The sequence below is a fragment of the Carassius auratus genome, chromosome 14 (assembly GCF_003368295.1).
Source record: "Carassius auratus strain Wakin chromosome 14, ASM336829v1, whole genome shotgun sequence".
Lineage (NCBI taxonomy): Eukaryota > Metazoa > Chordata > Actinopteri > Cypriniformes > Cyprinidae > Carassius > Carassius auratus.
Window position 1 is genome coordinate 14,152,518 of NC_039256.1, and position 18,260 is coordinate 14,170,777.

At 36.1% G+C, this 18,260-nt stretch overlaps 2 protein-coding genes across 4 annotated transcripts in view; both read right to left on the minus strand.

Annotated features, from left to right (window-relative positions):
- Positions 1 to 1,795: 1,795 nt before the first annotated feature.
- Positions 1,796 to 6,382, minus strand: LOC113114474 (stimulator of interferon genes protein-like). Its single transcript, XM_026281398.1, has 7 exons — positions 6,349 to 6,382; positions 5,067 to 5,293; positions 4,585 to 4,759; positions 3,691 to 3,799; positions 3,112 to 3,335; positions 2,446 to 2,632; positions 1,796 to 2,324 (listed from the first exon to the last, which is right to left on the minus strand). The coding sequence occupies exons 2-7, from the start codon at positions 5,291 to 5,293 to the stop codon at positions 2,047 to 2,049; spliced, it is 1,200 nt and encodes a 399-aa protein (XP_026137183.1). The 5' UTR covers positions 6,349 to 6,382; the 3' UTR covers positions 1,796 to 2,046.
- A 4,106-nt stretch (positions 6,383 to 10,488) lies between these two features.
- LOC113113737 (serine/threonine-protein phosphatase 2B catalytic subunit alpha isoform-like) overlaps positions 10,489 to 18,260 on the minus strand; it is a 42,017-nt gene continuing 34,245 nt past the window's right edge. For 2 of the 3 annotated variants that reach the window (XM_026280180.1, XM_026280181.1), the window contains exons 9-13: positions 18,047 to 18,172; positions 17,582 to 17,659; positions 17,205 to 17,289; positions 16,509 to 16,606; positions 10,489 to 12,033 (exon numbers count right to left, since the gene is read on the minus strand). In XM_026280180.1, coding sequence (XP_026135965.1) covers positions 11,855 to 12,033; positions 16,509 to 16,606; positions 17,205 to 17,289; positions 17,582 to 17,659; positions 18,047 to 18,172 — 566 coding nt within the window. In that variant the 3' untranslated portion in view covers positions 10,489 to 11,854. Of the gene's footprint in view, positions 12,034 to 16,115; positions 16,164 to 16,508; positions 16,607 to 17,204; positions 17,290 to 17,581; positions 17,660 to 18,046; positions 18,173 to 18,260 lie in introns of all 3 variants that reach the window. The other variant, XM_026280182.1, reaches the window with a different exon arrangement.

Genomic DNA, 18,260 nt, shown 5'->3' on the forward strand with positions numbered 1-18,260 from the left:
TTTACCGAAAATTTTCATTCATTAATGTCTTAATGAAGTAAATCCCACAATATAAACCAAAAGAAAGCAGATCTGTGATTTAAGTCTGTCTGATCTGCTGCAGGTTTGATCTAGAAAGTGCTTTTACAGTTTTACTGGCATCATTAGCAACGGTCTGTTTGCCGTCTGTCTGTCTCTGAGTCACGACGAGGGACTTTTCCTCGTGACCTCACCTTTGTTCTCTGTCATTAACTAACCGGTTGCACTGTGATGTCACATCGCCCCACTTCAAGCACACAGAAGTAGAGAATCATCTTAAGATAATTCACTGAGGAACTAGAAGAGACTTCTGTAGAAGATCCTTCCAGAACTTATGTTGTCTAAATTAAGGGAGAATAAATGAATCACAGATCTCGTATATGTTTCAATGAGTGGGTGAACGAGGAAGGAAGAATAAACTATCTAGAAACCTCTGACCATGGGGTGCTTTCCTAATGTGACATACAGAAAAAGATTGTGTGTATTCACTGAATCAGCTGCTAAAACAATACATTCATGTGACCTTAGACTAGACTTACTTAAACAATATGTTTTGAAATATTTTAGTTCTTTCCTCCTTTCCAGTTCACAGCTCCTCTTTGTTGATTTTGATCACAAACAGACAGTGAAACCCGTGATAGTTCATCCATCACTGTCAAATCAAAAGCTGATAGACAAGCTCTTTTAATCAGCTGCATATATGGACCACTACATAGGAAACCCCTCAGTCATTTTCAAACATAATTATTCACTATAAAAAGATGATCAAACCAGCCATAAACCTAAAAACTTCTAGTTTTCATTTATCATTTGAGTGCCGAATTACATCAGCTCAGCTGCAGGAACCTGATGGACTAGTATATTACTTCATAAAAAATATTACTCGGCTAAATTGCTCAGCTTCAGAGTAAGCACTTAATAGATCTTTTTAAATTACCTATCTAGACTGGATTAGACATTAGATATGTGGATAAATGTTAGATTCATAGATTTATAGTGAGTGTAGTGATTCAGCTTAAAGGATGTGTTATGCATCACCTCCGTCATCATGACTTGTTCACACTTGTTTCTCTCATTCAGTGTAATTGTTCTGCCACAGGACATGGAAAGTAAAACAGTCAGTCAGAAGAGAGCTGTTTCACTGGAAGAAGCAAGGAATTTTTCAACAGCATTTATTGAGAATACGTAGTTCTTCAGTACGGGAAAAAGCATACACAGGAATATATGAAGACAATAATTTTTCAATAGAAAAAAAAAATCATTTTATTTTCTTGTAAAATCTAAAACAATTTCACCATCTTTAAGTAGAAGTCCTGTGTTTTGCAATATCTTTCAACATATTCAAAGATCCATATGGCTCTGATGATTGAAAAAAAAGGGTTTTAAAGGATGAATTTTGAGATTTTAAGTCTTCAGTCAATATATAATTTCTGATGATTTCTAAAATGTGATTTAGAAAAAATGAGTATTTTTTTAAACAAAGGTCAAAACTCCTGTTATAATTTAGATTTTTGAGGGTGCACTCTTGTCATAAATTAATCTATTACTTTTCCTGTATAATTTTTAACAAAAAACATTGGTAAAATATATATTTGGGAGTCTTAGACCTTTCCAATATAGTTTGTCGAGATTAGATTAGATTTCATTGTAATATATGTTGAACTAAATGTAGGTGTCCCGTATACGGGACGGGTTGACAGTTAAAGGGTTAACAAAAACATAAAACTAAATAATAAAATGCCAGTGTTATTAAAATAATAAAGTAAATACTAAAACAAAAATAATACTAAAAGTAAAATATCACTAGAAGTGTGAATGTGTCATGAGCATATATTTGAGTGCTGGTAGATCATTTTTCATATTTACAGAACAAGACACGACAGAGAGGAAACAGAGAAAATGAGGCTGGTAATGAACAGCTGATTTAATGGATTCTTAAATATTATTATTACATCAAGGTCTGTTGAATAATTCTAGGACTGAACACAAGCAACCATGATCTCATGCAGAGCACTGTATGATTCAGCCTCATCTCTTTGCATTATTAGGTTGGTTAAAATAATCAGTGGTCTCCACTGGTTCAGATCTTAAGGAATGTGGCTGGCTAAACATGAGGGTGGGGTCATTGCTTATTGGGTCTTCTGGATGATGCGCACCATTCAAATTCCTAATCGGACCCTCTTCTGGAACAGGATGGACTTCATTCGGTAGCTCTTGGATGGGATTCATGTGAATCTCTCTGTCCTGCTGTTTCAGGTGCTGGATGATCTCTCTGGAGAGGTAATGAGGGTCACCTGTGTGCTCATCTGAAATAGAAATAAAATAGAAATATAATAGAAATAAACAACCATAAGAGAAAACCACAGAATTATATCCAGATACCATTTTAAAGTCTATGTCAAACTCTAATTTGAATGAAATTCTGACCATTGAGCAGGATGAGACGGTAACGGTTCCGGCACTCGAGAGAATCTTCCAGAATTTGGCTGAGCGTTCTGTAGAACAACAGGACCTGCTGCTTTCGTTCGTTTTCTCCAAACCCTGCACTGCTCTCATGGGACATCTGATACAGCGTCAGCAGTGGTGTGGCGTATTCCAGAACACAGCTAAAAGTCTACAGCAGCACAAAGAGAAGGTATGACCTTGGATTTATTTCCAGTGCCACTGCAGCTTTTAGCCACAAGGAGATGTTTGTGTTGCTGCATCCTAATTTGCATATTATGCATCCAACCCTGCTATTTCAATGCACCTCATTGAAAACAGTATGCAGCATGGTGTCTAGTATTTCAGGTGGGTCGTCAAAGTATATTTCTACTACAGTAAAGAAACAAAAAAGAACTATATATTTAATGACGTGCAAACCTCTGCATCAGTTCTGGCATATAACCTTACCACATAGCCTACTTAAAACTATGGAATTACTGACCACCAGAGAAGTCCAGACTAGAAGCATGCATTAGCATTAGCAGGCACATCTATCTCTCAATCAGTGGATACACTGGTGCTAGTTTGAATTCTCTGTATATCATATTTTTGCAATGATTTCTTTTTTTCTTTATAAACATCAATTATAAGCAATCAGCATTAGCCCACCTCTCTGTCCTGAGTGATCTTGTAGACACTATTCTTGTAGCTACGTTTCCGCACCCCTGCTGTGTCCCGCTCCAGTTCGGGGAGGTTCTCGCTGAAGATCACATTAGTGTCCTCATCTTCAGGTTTGGTTGGAACCCTGGCGTTGAGGGGCAGAAGGATATGTAGACGTGGAGAGCTCAGTTTCCCCTTGGTGGAGGAGTACTGAATCGCCTTGTTCTGTAAATCTGCAGGTGAAAGAACAGAAGCGTGAAAATAGAAAGTGAGCAGAATCTTTCAAATGATCAGATGGTTTTAAAGCTCAGGGTCATAATTTAATTACACATTTGAAACATGACTTTGAAATTATGATGACTGTGTACACTTCCATCTTAAAGGATAAAGTGATCAGGGACTACCATGACCCGAAACCAACATAAAATTAGTTTGTGCACTAAATGTAGAATTTTCTGAAGTTACAACTAGGCATGATTAATTCATCCAGCTGTTTAGTGAGCAGCCTTTGAGTGAACCGTGTGTCATTACTGTCCCCTAGAGGCCTCAACAAGTATCGTCTCACAGGTAAAGTGCAGACGAATGTACCTGGAAGGAGAAATCTGAGGTAGCCAAGATAGAAAGACCAGGCCAAACCATGTGCCACATTCATCTTCTTCATTTCACAAATTTCTGAGATCTCAACCGGAGCAGGGCCCTGCAAAAGCACAGAAATATACAATTTTGATATATGGCCTTCTTGTTCAATTTGTACTTTTTTTTTCCTTTTTCTTTTTTGATCATCCACAGCTATGTTTCCATACAAACACAAGAAGGGAAATTGAGATAAAGGTATGGCTGGAATGGGAATTTTAGCTTCCACAGTAACCCTGTATGTATGAACAAGTAATGAACCAAGGTGTCGTGGAGGATGACATTGTTTAATATTTAATATTAATAGCAATTTATAAATATAAAAAATGAGATGTGGTTTTAGTTGGAAATCTGAACTGAAGAGAGAAACTGCAATCAGAAAACCACAGGGGTATTCTGAACATCTCTGAGCTATTTATATCAGTATTACAAATCAGAATCAGGTGTCCTGATAAATCCCACCAGTCTCTGTGAAGGCAAACGTGAAGCTGAGATTATACAGCACCTTAAGCTGATCATTATATAATGCAGTGTACCCTGAATGATTTTCTTGTGTTAAATGAGTACTGGGTGTGTTTTATCTTTAAAGTGGAGCTTTTCAAATCAAGACCGAATGTCTTTTAGCTTCCAAACTGTGCTTTATGAGTGTGACGATCTGATATTTTTGAGCATCCGAATAGACTCAACTGTGTAGACCACTTGAAAACCACTGAGAATGCAAAGGGCTGTGCCACAATGCATATTGTTCCTTTAGCATGTAACTGAACCAGTTGAACAAGTATATACTGAATATTATTCATATAATCATCTGATGTAAACATTGCTTTCCTGGCATGTGATGAATCTTACCAGAAACCCCGAGCTTTTGAGTAACAGGGAAACGGCACACATGAGGGCAATGGTGCTCTTCTGTTCTCCAGAGAATGAAATTTTCCACAACACTAGCAGGCATATTGGACACATTCCGAGAACGACATGCCTTCTAAAGCAAGCCTGAAAGATCTTATTTATTTTGCCATGATACCTAGGAAAAAAAGCATATTATAAATTGAAACAATACATTTTTGAATAAACTTTTCATTTATTTATTTTTTGGCGCCTGTTTCCATGATGAACTTAAAGTCTTATGGGCTTGATGTTTATGGGCTGCAGTCTAACATGTGTTCATGCTTTGTTTCTTTGAGGAATCAAAACTGGTTCTTCTGTGCCATTGCTGGACAAAAAAACCTTTTATAATATTTACTTTTAAGAGTGAAGATAACGTGTCTTCACATTCTGCAATTAAATTGCATAAAATAAGGACATACATGGTATAGAAATTGTTTTCTAACCTTTGCTTTGAATGGAAGAGCCACTCCTCTGCAAGCAAGCACATACTGTGAATGAACGTTTCAACTGTGATGCAAAAAATGATAATTCCAGCTCGATCACTGAACCTGGCAGGGTCCAGCAGCCAAGCGACCAGCAGCATGAAAAGCCCCAGTCCAGCAGAACACACCACCGGCAGCCTGCTGCGCGCTCTGGGGACCAGACCGTCCTCTCCCATCACACCAGACATCTGAACACATCACATTCACACCCACTCCTTAACTCCACTCATATACTGCACTTTCATTCCACAGAGGTTTTGAGAGAGATTTTTCTCAAAACTAACAGGCCTTCATTATTTACTGTAGGCCTATATATTTTTTATAAATATAATTTCTTAGATTTTGATGTGATTGTTTTTTATGTTATTATTATTAAGGACATCTAAAATGAAATTATCATGTTATCATTATTACATTTTATTTATTTATTTATTTTTCATTTATATATTATTAAACTATCGTTATTTAGCAAGACAGTTCGCCGTTGGTCGTTTTATTCCGAAAATGTAATTTGCATCACTAATATTTCCACTACAGAATACTGTTAGAAAAAATAAATGTTAATGAATTCCCCTGTGATTTCTATTAATGTGAAGAGAATAAAACTATACTTATACTTCTAAATTTCAGAGAAATCCTTCTTTTACTTTCAGTTCTGAATTGGTTCTTGTTTTGAACGTGGTGTAGGCTATATAGCTACTGTACAGCTGTAAAAATGTATTTAATCATAAAGATGACCTGGGCTTACGGGAACTACAAGTTTTTAAATTACCATTATGAATGCCACTCCTTGTTATGCCACTGTCGTCTCTAAAGCTTCATTTGGTTATACAAACATAATTTAGCGGAGCTTGTTTGCATTTCAGATATGATAGATGGAGAACTGCAGACAACACAAATCATAAGTGAGGGGGAAAACACCCACTGCAGTTGTGTGAGAGATTCTCAGCACCTGTTGCTTTATTTCAGAAATTACTCGATCTAACCCTGATATGTGCAAACAAAACGGCTTTATCTGTGTTCACTATCAGTATCTATCAGTCATTACCCAGTGCCATTATCTTACAGATAATGTGGCGTGAGTTTTGGGGGTTGAATCTAGCTATTAATTCTAGTGCATCAGATAAAAAGTTTTAAAGTAGCCTATGCCTGTTCTTTCCTTCACCTATTCTGCTTGATTTTGATATTTGAAATGATCAGAATATTGATAAGAAATTGAATTGAACACATGTTCAAAGCTTACCTTCTCTCTCTTCCGTGTAATCTTCTGATCTCTCTTTCTCTCTCGCTCTGTCTTTATTGGGTTAGTTAAGCACACCTTATTTTTTTTCATTTACTTTCACTTTTCAGTAAGTTGCCTATATAGTCCTTGTCCAAACATGTTTGAAGTTTTGTGAGTGTTTCAAATTATTTTTTAAAGCACACTCCAGACTTAAACCTGCATATGTATGAAAAAAACAAAACAAAAAAAAAACAATGATTTGCACTTTAAGTGAATAATAAAATATTTCAATTCATGATACTGACAATGTAAACTGTACAGAGGATCAGATGTCCTTCCAGTGAGGACATATTGTATTATATTTCATGTAGCTCCAGAGATTCATTTTTGTGGTAGGAGACAGACTCGTGTTTTGCTTTGAAAGACTTGAAGTGGTTCATACAGCTCTGTATGTTCACAGTGGAGCGGTTCAAGAGTTTTATTTTGAACTTGGACTCAAGAATCAGGGGCGTCGCTAGGCCCTTTTTAGGGGGGCTTCAGCCCCCCTAAACTTATGCCCAGCCCCCCTAAAAATTATTTGATTAATTAATTAGTGATCGCTTCAGTCCCCTTTAAAAACTCATTTGAGACGGTGGCAAGCTGCATCAAGTTCCGGCTCCTCCCCTTATCTGAGTCTGCATGGATTCAGCGCGTTTTTCAATCCACAGGGGCGCTGAGCAGAGCGAACATCAGAGAGTACAAGGTGTGTGTGTGCGTGTGCGTGTGCGTGTGCGCGTGTGCGTGTGGTGTGTGCGTGTGCGTGTGTGTGTTCTCGCATCCAATACCAATACGTCTTCGCTGCGTTCACTTTCAGCCTTTATCACAGTGTGACAGATTTTTTTTTTCTTCCAACAAAAAATGAAGCGATTAACACCCATGAAAACATACTTTAGAAAACGATCATGATTTATTTTAATTTACTTTTTGAAATTGAAAACATATTATTGTGTATTTCGGCATTACATTATGCAGCCATGCAAAATAAATTATTAATGACACACATCATTGTCTGAAAGTACTAAATGGCACAGAGAGAGAAACATCATGTGGAGTTATTTTGTTTTCTATCATTAAACATAATTTTGTATTAAGTAATAATTAATCATTAGTGTATCATGATACATATATTAGAGTAAGAGTAGGCTAAAGGGATCTGTGATTTTTTTTTTTTTTTAAGTAATTGATTTATAGAAGTGGCAAATTGATAATGATGTTATTTTTAATAAATATAAATAAATATAGAACAGATTAAACATATTGCCAATAGACAATTACATTAATACATGTTTTGTCTATATTCTTAATGAATATTAGCTGGTTAGTTAAATGATTTGAAATGAAATAAATGTTCATGGGCTGACTTGATGTATAACCAACCGTATTGTTGATTATAAAGGCTAAAAAGCTAAAAATTAATAATAATAATAATAAAAATAAAATATAATAATTTATATTTCATTGTAGATGGATATACAACATTTTTTTTTGTCGTGCGGGAGTAGGTCTGCAAATGAGCAACAGTCAGGTGAGAATAGAACAGACAGCCTCACACACACACACACAATACCACTGTGTTCCCAAGATTCATTGCAGTCATTGAACCCTTATGTTGTTTTAATTTTCTGCCAATTTCCACGTACATTTCATAAGAAAAAGCAGTGGTATCATCAAAGGATAAACATGAATGTCCTAATACTGAATCAGGAAGTCTTTATTGTAAAAAAAATAAAAAATAAAATAAAAAAATCTACATTCCCAATTCAAAATTTTCCAGTGACTGGTCACATGTAAAAAACTGTATTAGTTTTTTTTACAGTGTTATATATGGCTCAGTCAGTACTCCTACTCCCATATATGAAATACAGGGAATACAATGGAATAGTGGATTGCAATAAGGTTAGTAGTATACAACCCTACCCTAATAGTAAAATAATATTTTCTAATCATACCCTTTTTGGGGGCTGAGCCCCCCTAAAATCAAAATCTTAGAATCGCCCCTGTCAAGAATAAAGAAAAACAGTCAGTGCTTGGTTCAAGGAATAGTGTTGGGACATTCTAAAACGCTTCATGTTTTAAAACAGTGACACTGGAGGACAAAAAGTTTTGGAAAGGAACACAAATATATTTGTGAGAGAATGCAACAATGTTGCGAGGGATCTCAAATATTTTGCGAGAAAACACTAAACAGTTAAAAAATGTTTTTTCCACCATGTCCCTTTACAGGCTCCTTAGAAGTATGCATTTTTGGATGCAGACACTGCCCTTAAAAGAGTCACTGAATCATTCAACGATTCAATCTACGAATGCTGCTACATTCAGAAACAAGAGTCATTTAATCAAACATTTAGCAGATTCATTCAAAACATTACTGGTGCATTCAAGAAACAAACAAGCAACTGTTCTTATAAGTCCTGAATCATTCATTCAACTAATTTGATCTAGAAAGGTGATTTCTAGCATGAATGAAAGCAACTGTCTGAATGACTTTCTTTGGAATGGTTTTCATTTACAATAGCAAAATATATAAAAATGTGTATAGAAGTTCCAGATCTATACTTGTGCTCTTATTATTTGAATTATCTTGCCTTTTATGTAAATAAATGTGCAAACAATATACTTGCTCTTGTGAATTTATTTTGATGTAAATCACAATTTTAATACCACCAAACAAGATAAAACACATCTCGAATCCCATTGCACAATGTTGCACACCATTTCCAGGAAACATGTTGTTCAAACCGGAGCCTGTAGCAAAATGGTGCACACCGGTTTGAGTTTGAACTTGCCCCTGTACTGGGTGTTTCAGACAAAGGAGAGATGTAAAATGTGCAGTGTTGGAGGGCCTCCAGGAATGTGGTGGGGATCCACTGATTTATGCAACGTGACCTTGTCATTTCTTCATGATTTCACTCACTAATGCAGCATATGTTACACTTTTTTTGGTTTTATGGAGATCAGAGTGTGGGAGCGGAGAGTGGAGTGGAGCGGTGTGACTTTGACAGGAGCGAGGAGCGGATTTTTTAAAAGTCGGAGCGTTGTGGTTTTCACTCGCTCCAAGAGCACTCCACCACCGCTCCATCACGAGTACAATTCATGCCAACGGCCAGTAAAATCGCAAGTATTCACGTTAAACATATTTAACTATAGCTTGATAGAGATGGATCTCTCAAATCAGAAGGTTACAATGACGACAATAGCCGAGCGGGAAGTTATAGGTTAGTTCTCAAGGAGTTTGTCTGTTCCTTTTACTGAATATTTTCGGGTCAAAGCATGATTTAAACAGTTACAGCACATTCACACGCAGTCGCTTTCGCAATAATGCATTCAAACAAATGTAATCTTACAGTGTTACTTCATCTGATTTTGAATGAGCATAAATCTGTAAGAAATGCATTGATCTGTAGATAAAATAAAAATGTACTGTTATTTTCATCACAAACAAAATTTGCACAGCAGAATACAGTAATTATACCTTTTAATGCTGACATCCATGTTATTAGTTTGGCATGTGGTAGGAAAAAAAAGTTTGCACACAACAGTCTAAGCCACTTTGAAACTCTATTTTAATATAGGCTACGCTATGAACATAACGTTTCAAACATACTGAAATACTTTAGCCACGGAGCGAAGGCGGAGTGGTGTTTCTGGTATCACTGAGCGCGGAGTGGAGCGGGAGCGGGAAATTGTGAACCCGGAGCGGAGCTGGAGCGGAGTGATTATTAAATGTTCTGAGCGCGGAGGGGAAATTGTTGCCGCTCCACTCCGCTCACATACTCTGATGGAGATGCTGATGTCCTTGCTAATTTATCGTTTACTGTTTGTGAGACACGCTGGCAATGCGAGTTGAATAAATCAGAAAAATCCAAAAGGTTCATGCATATTTTATTCAAGAGTAAAAAAGAGATTTGACCCATAGGGCATGCTCACACTGTCCGTACTGTAGGTCAGGAAATCATGATGCTCAGAATGAAGCTCCAGAGAAAAATACAAGATATAGAATCACAAATAACTCATGAACGTTTTCATTATTCATAAAGTAAAGCACAATGAGCAACCAAAACAAGGATGAGGCAAAGTGGAATCAACCAGCAGAACTCTTAATAATAATCATAAGTAACCAGAATATTGTTTAGAATAATGATCAGAATATATTTCTCCTTAAAAATGTGAGACACGTTAAGGTGTGTCCATATTCGATTTACATTTGAAATAACCATGCAGTCATGCTTTGGCAGCCCGGATGTCTTTTCACAGAATTATATGTTCCTTCACACTACTGGATAATTTCTGTACATCGATAAAGAAACGCAAAAGGTTTAACACTTCATCTGAGCTTAATTAACTGTACAGCAATGTAAACAAACAAAAAAGAACCCAACAGACAATAAATAAATAAACAGCTTGGATACAAAATAAAATGACATGAAAATAAGCGATAACAAAACCGTCCTTAAAAATATACGCCATTTATATACAAAATAAACTCCCATGAATTATGTGTGGCTGGGAATCCGTTCTGTCTAGTGCGCCGGCACAAGACAAGGACCTGTTTGAAACCACTCATAACAGCCAGATGCAATCCCTCAGCTCAAATCACTCCCCTGTTTCTCGCATTCACTCTCTCTCTCTCATACACACACACACACAGACACACACACACACAGAGCTGACTGAATGCTTCCCCCCGCTCAGCTCCGGAGCACCAGAGGAGGCGGGAAAGTGTCAGACTGCCATAGCAACCGCAGCAGGACGTGACAACGGCGGATTTACTCAACACAGCGAGCACACAGCATGAGGGGCATTGCAGCGACTCCAAACCTCTCTATTATTTGCAGGTTAATCGTGATAACCAGTGTAAAGTTATTCTGTGTAATATTAGTTATTCCATAGATATAGTGATTACTAGTAGCAAAATATAGAACTGCAAGAGAAGTGTGAAAGTAAATGGTTACAAGCTTCTTGCACACGTACATACGCAAACGTGTGCTCCGACGCTTTCGAATAAATAGTGCGTCGGCCTTGTGTTTTATGTTTCACGTCAGGCCAAGAAAAGAAAAAGTAAGCTTTTGTGAAAACCTACTTATCATCATAATCATCATCATCATCGTATAGTAATTATATATCTCATGTCGCCCACGCACGCACACAAACACGCACGCAAAGTGCAAACACGCATAAATAAACATCTCTTCGGACAAAGGAACAGGAAATGCACTCCGTGTTCGTATTTCCATTTCATAGCCCCATATCAATAAAACTACATATCCCATCATGCAACTTTCACGCATGATCATCTTCGCGCAGCCCGTCTCGTGTTTGTCGTTGAGGCCGTTGAACGTCAAGCAGGGAGTTCTGTCTAAATATACCACATAATCCATCTGCTACATAGACAGTAGCAGTGAAATTGAGGGGAGGGGGAGAATTGCATTATGGGAGGAGGAGCAGGGGCGAGCGAGGGATGGGTGGAGGAGGAGGAGGAGGAGATGAATCACTGGATATTGCTGTTGTCATCCGTGCCATTGGATTCGGCCATGTTCATCTTGCCCATCGACTGCCCCACGCTGTTGACCACGTCTCGGCGAGGCGGCATGCGCTCATTTATGCGGTCCAGACCCTTCGCCTCCTCAAAACTGGTGATCTTGTGCTGTGGAGAAAAGCCACGGATAGCTACGAGAGAAAAAGAGAGAGAGAATAAGAGCAGTCACCAATTGTGAATAGGCAAAATCTAAACCAGACAAGCAGACAAATCACAAATGATCACATACTGTTGGACAGATGAGTGGATTATTCTACAAATTGGATACAGTCACCGAGTGTTCTCTTGACATGATGATATATCTTTATCCAGAGATACACACATACACATGTCTGGGTCATATTTCACTTCAAAATCATTTTTAGCGTTTTCTTTTTAGGCGAAAAAATATTTTTACTTTAATATGAAAAAAAGATCAAAAATAAAATATATAGCCAGCAATATTAAAAAATATACTATTTATTTTAAATAAATAAATGCATGTATTTATGTATAAATACAAATTTCCTCACAATATGATTACTGTAATGTCATTTTTTATTCTTCGAATTTTATTCATTGTTTTATAATATTGGACAAATGATATGAATTAATATTTCAGGGGCATTATATTGCAACATAAATAATGTGAATAATACTGCAAAAATATCCATTTATTTAATATTTTGCATACACTAATATTTTCTCTATGAAAACGTATTTCTTTTGATTATTGGAGTGAAATGTGATCTGGTATGATTTAAAATTTCACTCATACACAGATATCTCTTCAAACACTCGACGGTTTCACTCTGCCATGTAATAGTCACATTATAAGCACAAATTCACAACTGCACATATTTCACAACCAGTAACACACACAATATATGGTCAGTGTTGGGAAGCTTATTTTGGAAATGTAATAGATTAGTTCAAACTATTTGAATAGCTTTATTAAAAGTAATGTAGGTGATCACATTTGATTGCTTTTCTAAATGTATACATTTTTAAATCATTTTCAGACATTTAAACCAGGCAGGTTAACCTTACAGTAGAACTCAACACTGATCACTTTCAAAATCGCTCGTCACTTAAATTAAGATTATAATAATTTTATTTGAAAGCACAACCACCACAATCAGCACTTATTTTTACTTTGAGATTGTGGAGGTTTACTTTGAGGTTAAAAACAGATGGAGTAATAGTTTAATAGCTATAATACTGTTTCTGAAATTAAATCACTGCATAGCAATGACAGGAAACACTGGCATGTAACAATGCCAAGACAATGTCCTATGTCCTACACTCCTGAAATTCAGAACAATCAAAAACTAGTTACTCCCCAACACTGTATGTGATGTACAAGGGAACAGCTGTGGCAATGATAATGGATGTTACATCTTATCACTTTCACTCCCAGTTTAACTGGAAAACCTCACAAGGACCAATAGCACAGTCAATGTTTCCATTAGAAAACAAACTCATTTCACCGGCATCAAAAACATTTTTTTTGTAATGTCAATTTTTTATGTACTTTGATCCATTCTGATGGAAACATAGTGCATTATATCACAGTCAGAGATGATGTGAGACTCTCTCTTGGGTTTGTTCTCAGACAACAGAGATGCTTTTCGGTTTCAAATATAATTGAAGCTCTTCTCATCTCACCCTGTGTGTTGAGAGAAAAAAAGATTTTTGGGAGTATTTTTGCTGCTGATTTTCTCCACAGGTATTTTTTGATAAGTATCTGTAAACCTTGAAGTTAACCAACTCACTTTGATATGAATAATGATGCTAAAACATTAATAACTATTTGACTGTTATATAAAAAAACAGACAGTGCACTATTGTTATTAACTAGAAACTTTACTAATTATAAAAATAATTTCAATTCATTCAAACAAAGCTGAAATAAATTAGAAAACATTAAAAAAAAAAACGTTATAAAAATAAAACATTTTGCCTAGGAAACTAACTGAAATAAGTTGAATTTGAAGTACTTAAAAATAACAAAAGCATAACACCAAATTACTAAAAACTAAAATGAAAATGATTATTATCATTATAATGCTACATTAGAAGTAAAATAATATTAAAATAATTGCTGTTTACTTAACATCTTTCCACACACACACACACACACACACACACACACACACATACATATATATATATATATATATATATATATATATATATATATATATATATATATATATTTCTGAAGAACAATATATTTTGTATATATTTATTTTTACTGTTCCTAAAACAATTCTTAATAAATGTTCCCATTTCATTATATTTTTTTTTAAATAAAAGCTCTACACAGAAATTAATTCAACTTGTTTTGTATTATATTGTCATCATGAATACAACATAATGAAGGGATTTCAGATGTGAAACTTTTGGTTTCAAGTAAGAGTCACTTCTAAAAAAAAAAAAAGTGTATTTCATTGTTTCACAACCTTGGAGCTTGAGGTCAGTCTCACAAGGCTATGGTATTGATTTAAAGCTAGTTTTGCTGTATGGAGATTTTAAATGGCATTTAATATCAGTCAATGTTTACCAGATATAACCAGAGACCATTTAGAACGAGCCTTAAAAACAAACCCTATCATAGAGAGGTCACATGATCCCTGCAGATCACATGGTCATAACAGACCAAACCCAGAGTGAGTGCACGAGGAGCGGCGCTGGGGTGATCAGTGTTTGCTGTAAGAATACTGGCTCATTAGTGAGAGGCAGGGGCGCCTGCCCTCACCTACCCATGGCCCAGATTCTTGTCGTCTGCTGAGTCATTCTGTAACTTTGCTGATTAGGTACATAAGAATGTGTGCCGTTGGAAAAAAGGTGGAGAACAGCAGAGCAGAGTCCAGCATTTGCATAAGCAGGAAGGCACAGGTGTTTGTGTGGTTATGTGTATTTCTATAAAACACTATTCAGACTAGCTTTTTAAACAACCTCTGAGTTACAGTTATCAACAGAGGACATATTTTATAATACTGATTTAAACAAGAATGGGATCTAGTTTTTACTGGAATGGGATTCTCTGTTGGCTGGATGTCATTACAATGTTTAAGAATTATATCCATGCTGAAAAAACAGCTTAAACTGTGCTGGTTTTGGCTGGTTTATGCAGGTCTAGTTGTTCTCCCTGCCTCTCAAGTGCCCCAAACCACTCTAAAACTAGCAAAACAGATCAGCTTGGCTGGCATGGGAGAGGTGAAAAGCTATTTAGGGTGATTTAATAGGTTTCTTTTAGTGGGGACACGATTATGACATTATGTATATTATTATGGGAAGGAATTATTTAAAATGATAATCAAACTTGATGCTACATAATCTTATTTGGACTTATTAGTTGAAAATAGTAGACAATTTAGCCATAACTTTTAACAGAGATGACTACAGTATAGTAAAATTGGAGAAAACATAAATCTATGAAATCGTTCCTGAACCTCCATTAGGAATGCCCTCAGCAGTAAAAATAAACAAATAGGATCATTAAATAAAGCATGTTTCTTTTTTTTCTTTTTTATCTAGAAATTAAATTTTTCATTTCTAGTCTGTAGTCTTTGTAATTAACATCAATGTAGCTTAAAAACAATATAAGCTTATGGTTAATGTTTTTAAAAGAGGACTCTTATGCTTCCCAAGGTTACATTCATTTGGATAAAAATTCAGTAAAAACAGTCAAATTGTTAAATATTATTACAATTTAAAATAAGTGTTTTCTATTTGAATTAGTTTTAAAATGTAATTTATTCCTGCGATGAAAAGCTGAATTTTTAGCATCATTACTCCAGTGATCTGATGCTCAAAAATATTTCTGATTATTATCATTGTCGAAAACAAGTGTGCAGCTTCAAATTTTTTGTGGAAACCATGATATATTTATTTTTTCAGGATCATTTGATGAATATTAAGTTCAAACGAGCAGTATTTTTTGAAACAGAAATCTTCTGTAACATTGTTTTTATTGTCATTTTTGATCAGTTTAATGAATCCTTGCTTAATAAATGTATTCATTTCGTTTAAATGGTGTATGTTCCCATTTACACATCTAGCTAAATGTGTCTTTGTGTGTGTGTCTGTGAAAAATAAACAATCCCTGACCAGTCATAGCACCCCACACGCTCCGTTAGCTAGGCTCGCTGTCTAGCTAGCTAGCATGTTACAGCGGTCGCTATGAAACCTCTGAGCAGCACAGAGAGATAGAGGCCGGCCAGTTTACCTTCTCCATCCTCAACCGTCTCCACGGCTTCAATGGCCTCGATGGTAGCTGAGGAGGCACAGAAAGACAGACGGAGAGAGAGGGAGAGAGGGAGAGGATGGATGGGGAGTTTATTCTGACAGTCATGCACGCAGCACAGTTCCCCAGCATTAGCTGCCAAGTAGCTGCCTCGGACAGTTAGCAGTTAGCATTAGCCGGTTAGTGTCTCTGTATGTGTGTGCACATTTCTGATGGTTTAATTAGTGAAGAGAATAAACGGAAATGTCTGACTAAAAGAGAGGGGTTAGCAAACATGTCCATGAGTTTGTAAGTCATTGTCTTAGTGACCTTGAAAGAGAAAAGAGGCTGTGATGGGAGAGAAAAAAAGAGTGATGTTTTGTTTTTGTAACTCACCACTCTGCAAGGTCTGTTTTCCTCCAGACAGTACGCCGCTCGGCAGCATGCCGGTGGGGGTCAGACCTTTCAGGGTTAACACATTCTCACTCTCCTCTCTGTCGATATACAACCACACGTTTGCGATTTAAACACTCATATACTGTACACCACACAAACATTGTTAGGAGCATAATTAAAAGGTTAATGACATTAATTGGACAAGCTCAGCATGCAACCGCTTGTCCATTTGTGGAAATGTGTCTTCTGAAAAGTACTACAATAATACAAAACATGAATATTTAATGATGCAATAATTGTTTAGTTTGTGATTGGTCACTTTTGGGACTGCATTAGACATGTGAGTTAAAATCAGTGTTAACCAATGTTAAAAGTGGCTTTAACTCATGATTTAAAAAGTAGTCAAACCTGTCCCAATAATTTTGTCCATATAATGTATTTCAGTTGGTAGCCAAGGCAACATTTCTAATCTTTATTTGAGATTAAAGTTTTTCATTTAATGAAAATGATTTTAATGGTAGCAATGACAACACTGTCTCACACTGCACAAACACACACATATGGCTGTATATGTATATATATATATATATATATATATATATATATATATATATATATATATTTTTTTTTTTTTTTTTTTAAATGTCCTACAAATCAAAAACACAAACATGTGTTCACAACCCCTTCCAGACTCACCGCAGGACTGAGAACATTTTGGCCATTTTGCCGATGGCACGGATCTTGTTTCTGATGACCTCTTTACGAGCGGCCGCAGCATTAGCTAAGAGGAACCAGGAAACAAACAGATTTCATAAACAACATACTGAAGCTGAATATTCTGCATAAGATTTTAAAAACGAAGCACTGTTCCTCTATGAATTTGGGATGGCTAAATCTTATTTTTAAAACTACAGTACATCAATGTTTATTGTCCAGTTGCTAAACAATTTAAGTTGTTAGAGAACTACATCTTAAGTTTAATAAGTTTATAGGTGTAATAATTGAAATGATCTAGTCATGTGTGTTTTAGAAAACATTAGAGGAAAAACTTATGAGTAATGTGCAGTCCTCACCATCAAAGATCTCATCTCCATCGTTCATAAGCTCATCATCAGAGCAGATACTGAGGACATTCACCAACATTTCTGTCACTGTAGAGGAGTCAAAGGTAAAAAAAAAGAGGCAAGATCTTTTGACATTTTTGCATAAACAATGATAATTTTGAACAAATACATTCACAACAACACCGAAACAAGAAATGCTAGGGTAATATTGATATCCTGGATAAACCTGATCTACATCTCTATCTAGTCAAATATTTTTGGATGGGTCAATTGCTTCATCCTAGTTTGACTTGTTGGGACAGAATAGATCTATTCCATCTGCTTTGTTTTAACAAGTCAACAGAAGAGCGCATCCACTTTTCTCACACACCCAGAATGAAGAAAACGTAAGGCATTTGTGCAGTCACAAAGCCTGGCTGTCTCCAAGCGGTTTAGCAACACTGTTCAAGAACATGTTTCCTATAATTTTCCCACCTTTCTCTCCAACGAATGGAAGAGACCAGGTGAAGACGTCCATGAAGTTGGGCAGCCAGTACGGATGTGGCGAGCAGTTGAACTGTCGTATGTTCATTACGTTGTTCTCGTATTTAAGCACAGCCGCTGCAGAGAGGCATTAAAGCAGTTATATTCACACAAAACAAACATATTTACATAAGTATCTTCTGTAATGAGCATCTGTAATTTACTT

What these genes read in the sequence shown, in the direction of transcription:
- LOC113114474 (XM_026281398.1), bottom strand. Translation starts at nt 5,293, where the DNA reads ATGTCTGGTGTGATGGGAGAGGACGGTCTGGTCCCCAGAGCGCGCAGC. An exon ending in CTCTTCCATTCAAAGCAAAG is followed by an intron (nt 4,760 to 5,066) that starts GTTAGAAAACAA and finishes TTTTTTTCCTAG; the next exon opens with GTATCATGGCAAAATAAATA. An exon ending in CCGTCTCATCCTGCTCAATG is followed by an intron (nt 2,325 to 2,445) that starts GTCAGAATTTCA and finishes TTTCTATTTCAG; the next exon opens with ATGAGCACACAGGTGACCCT.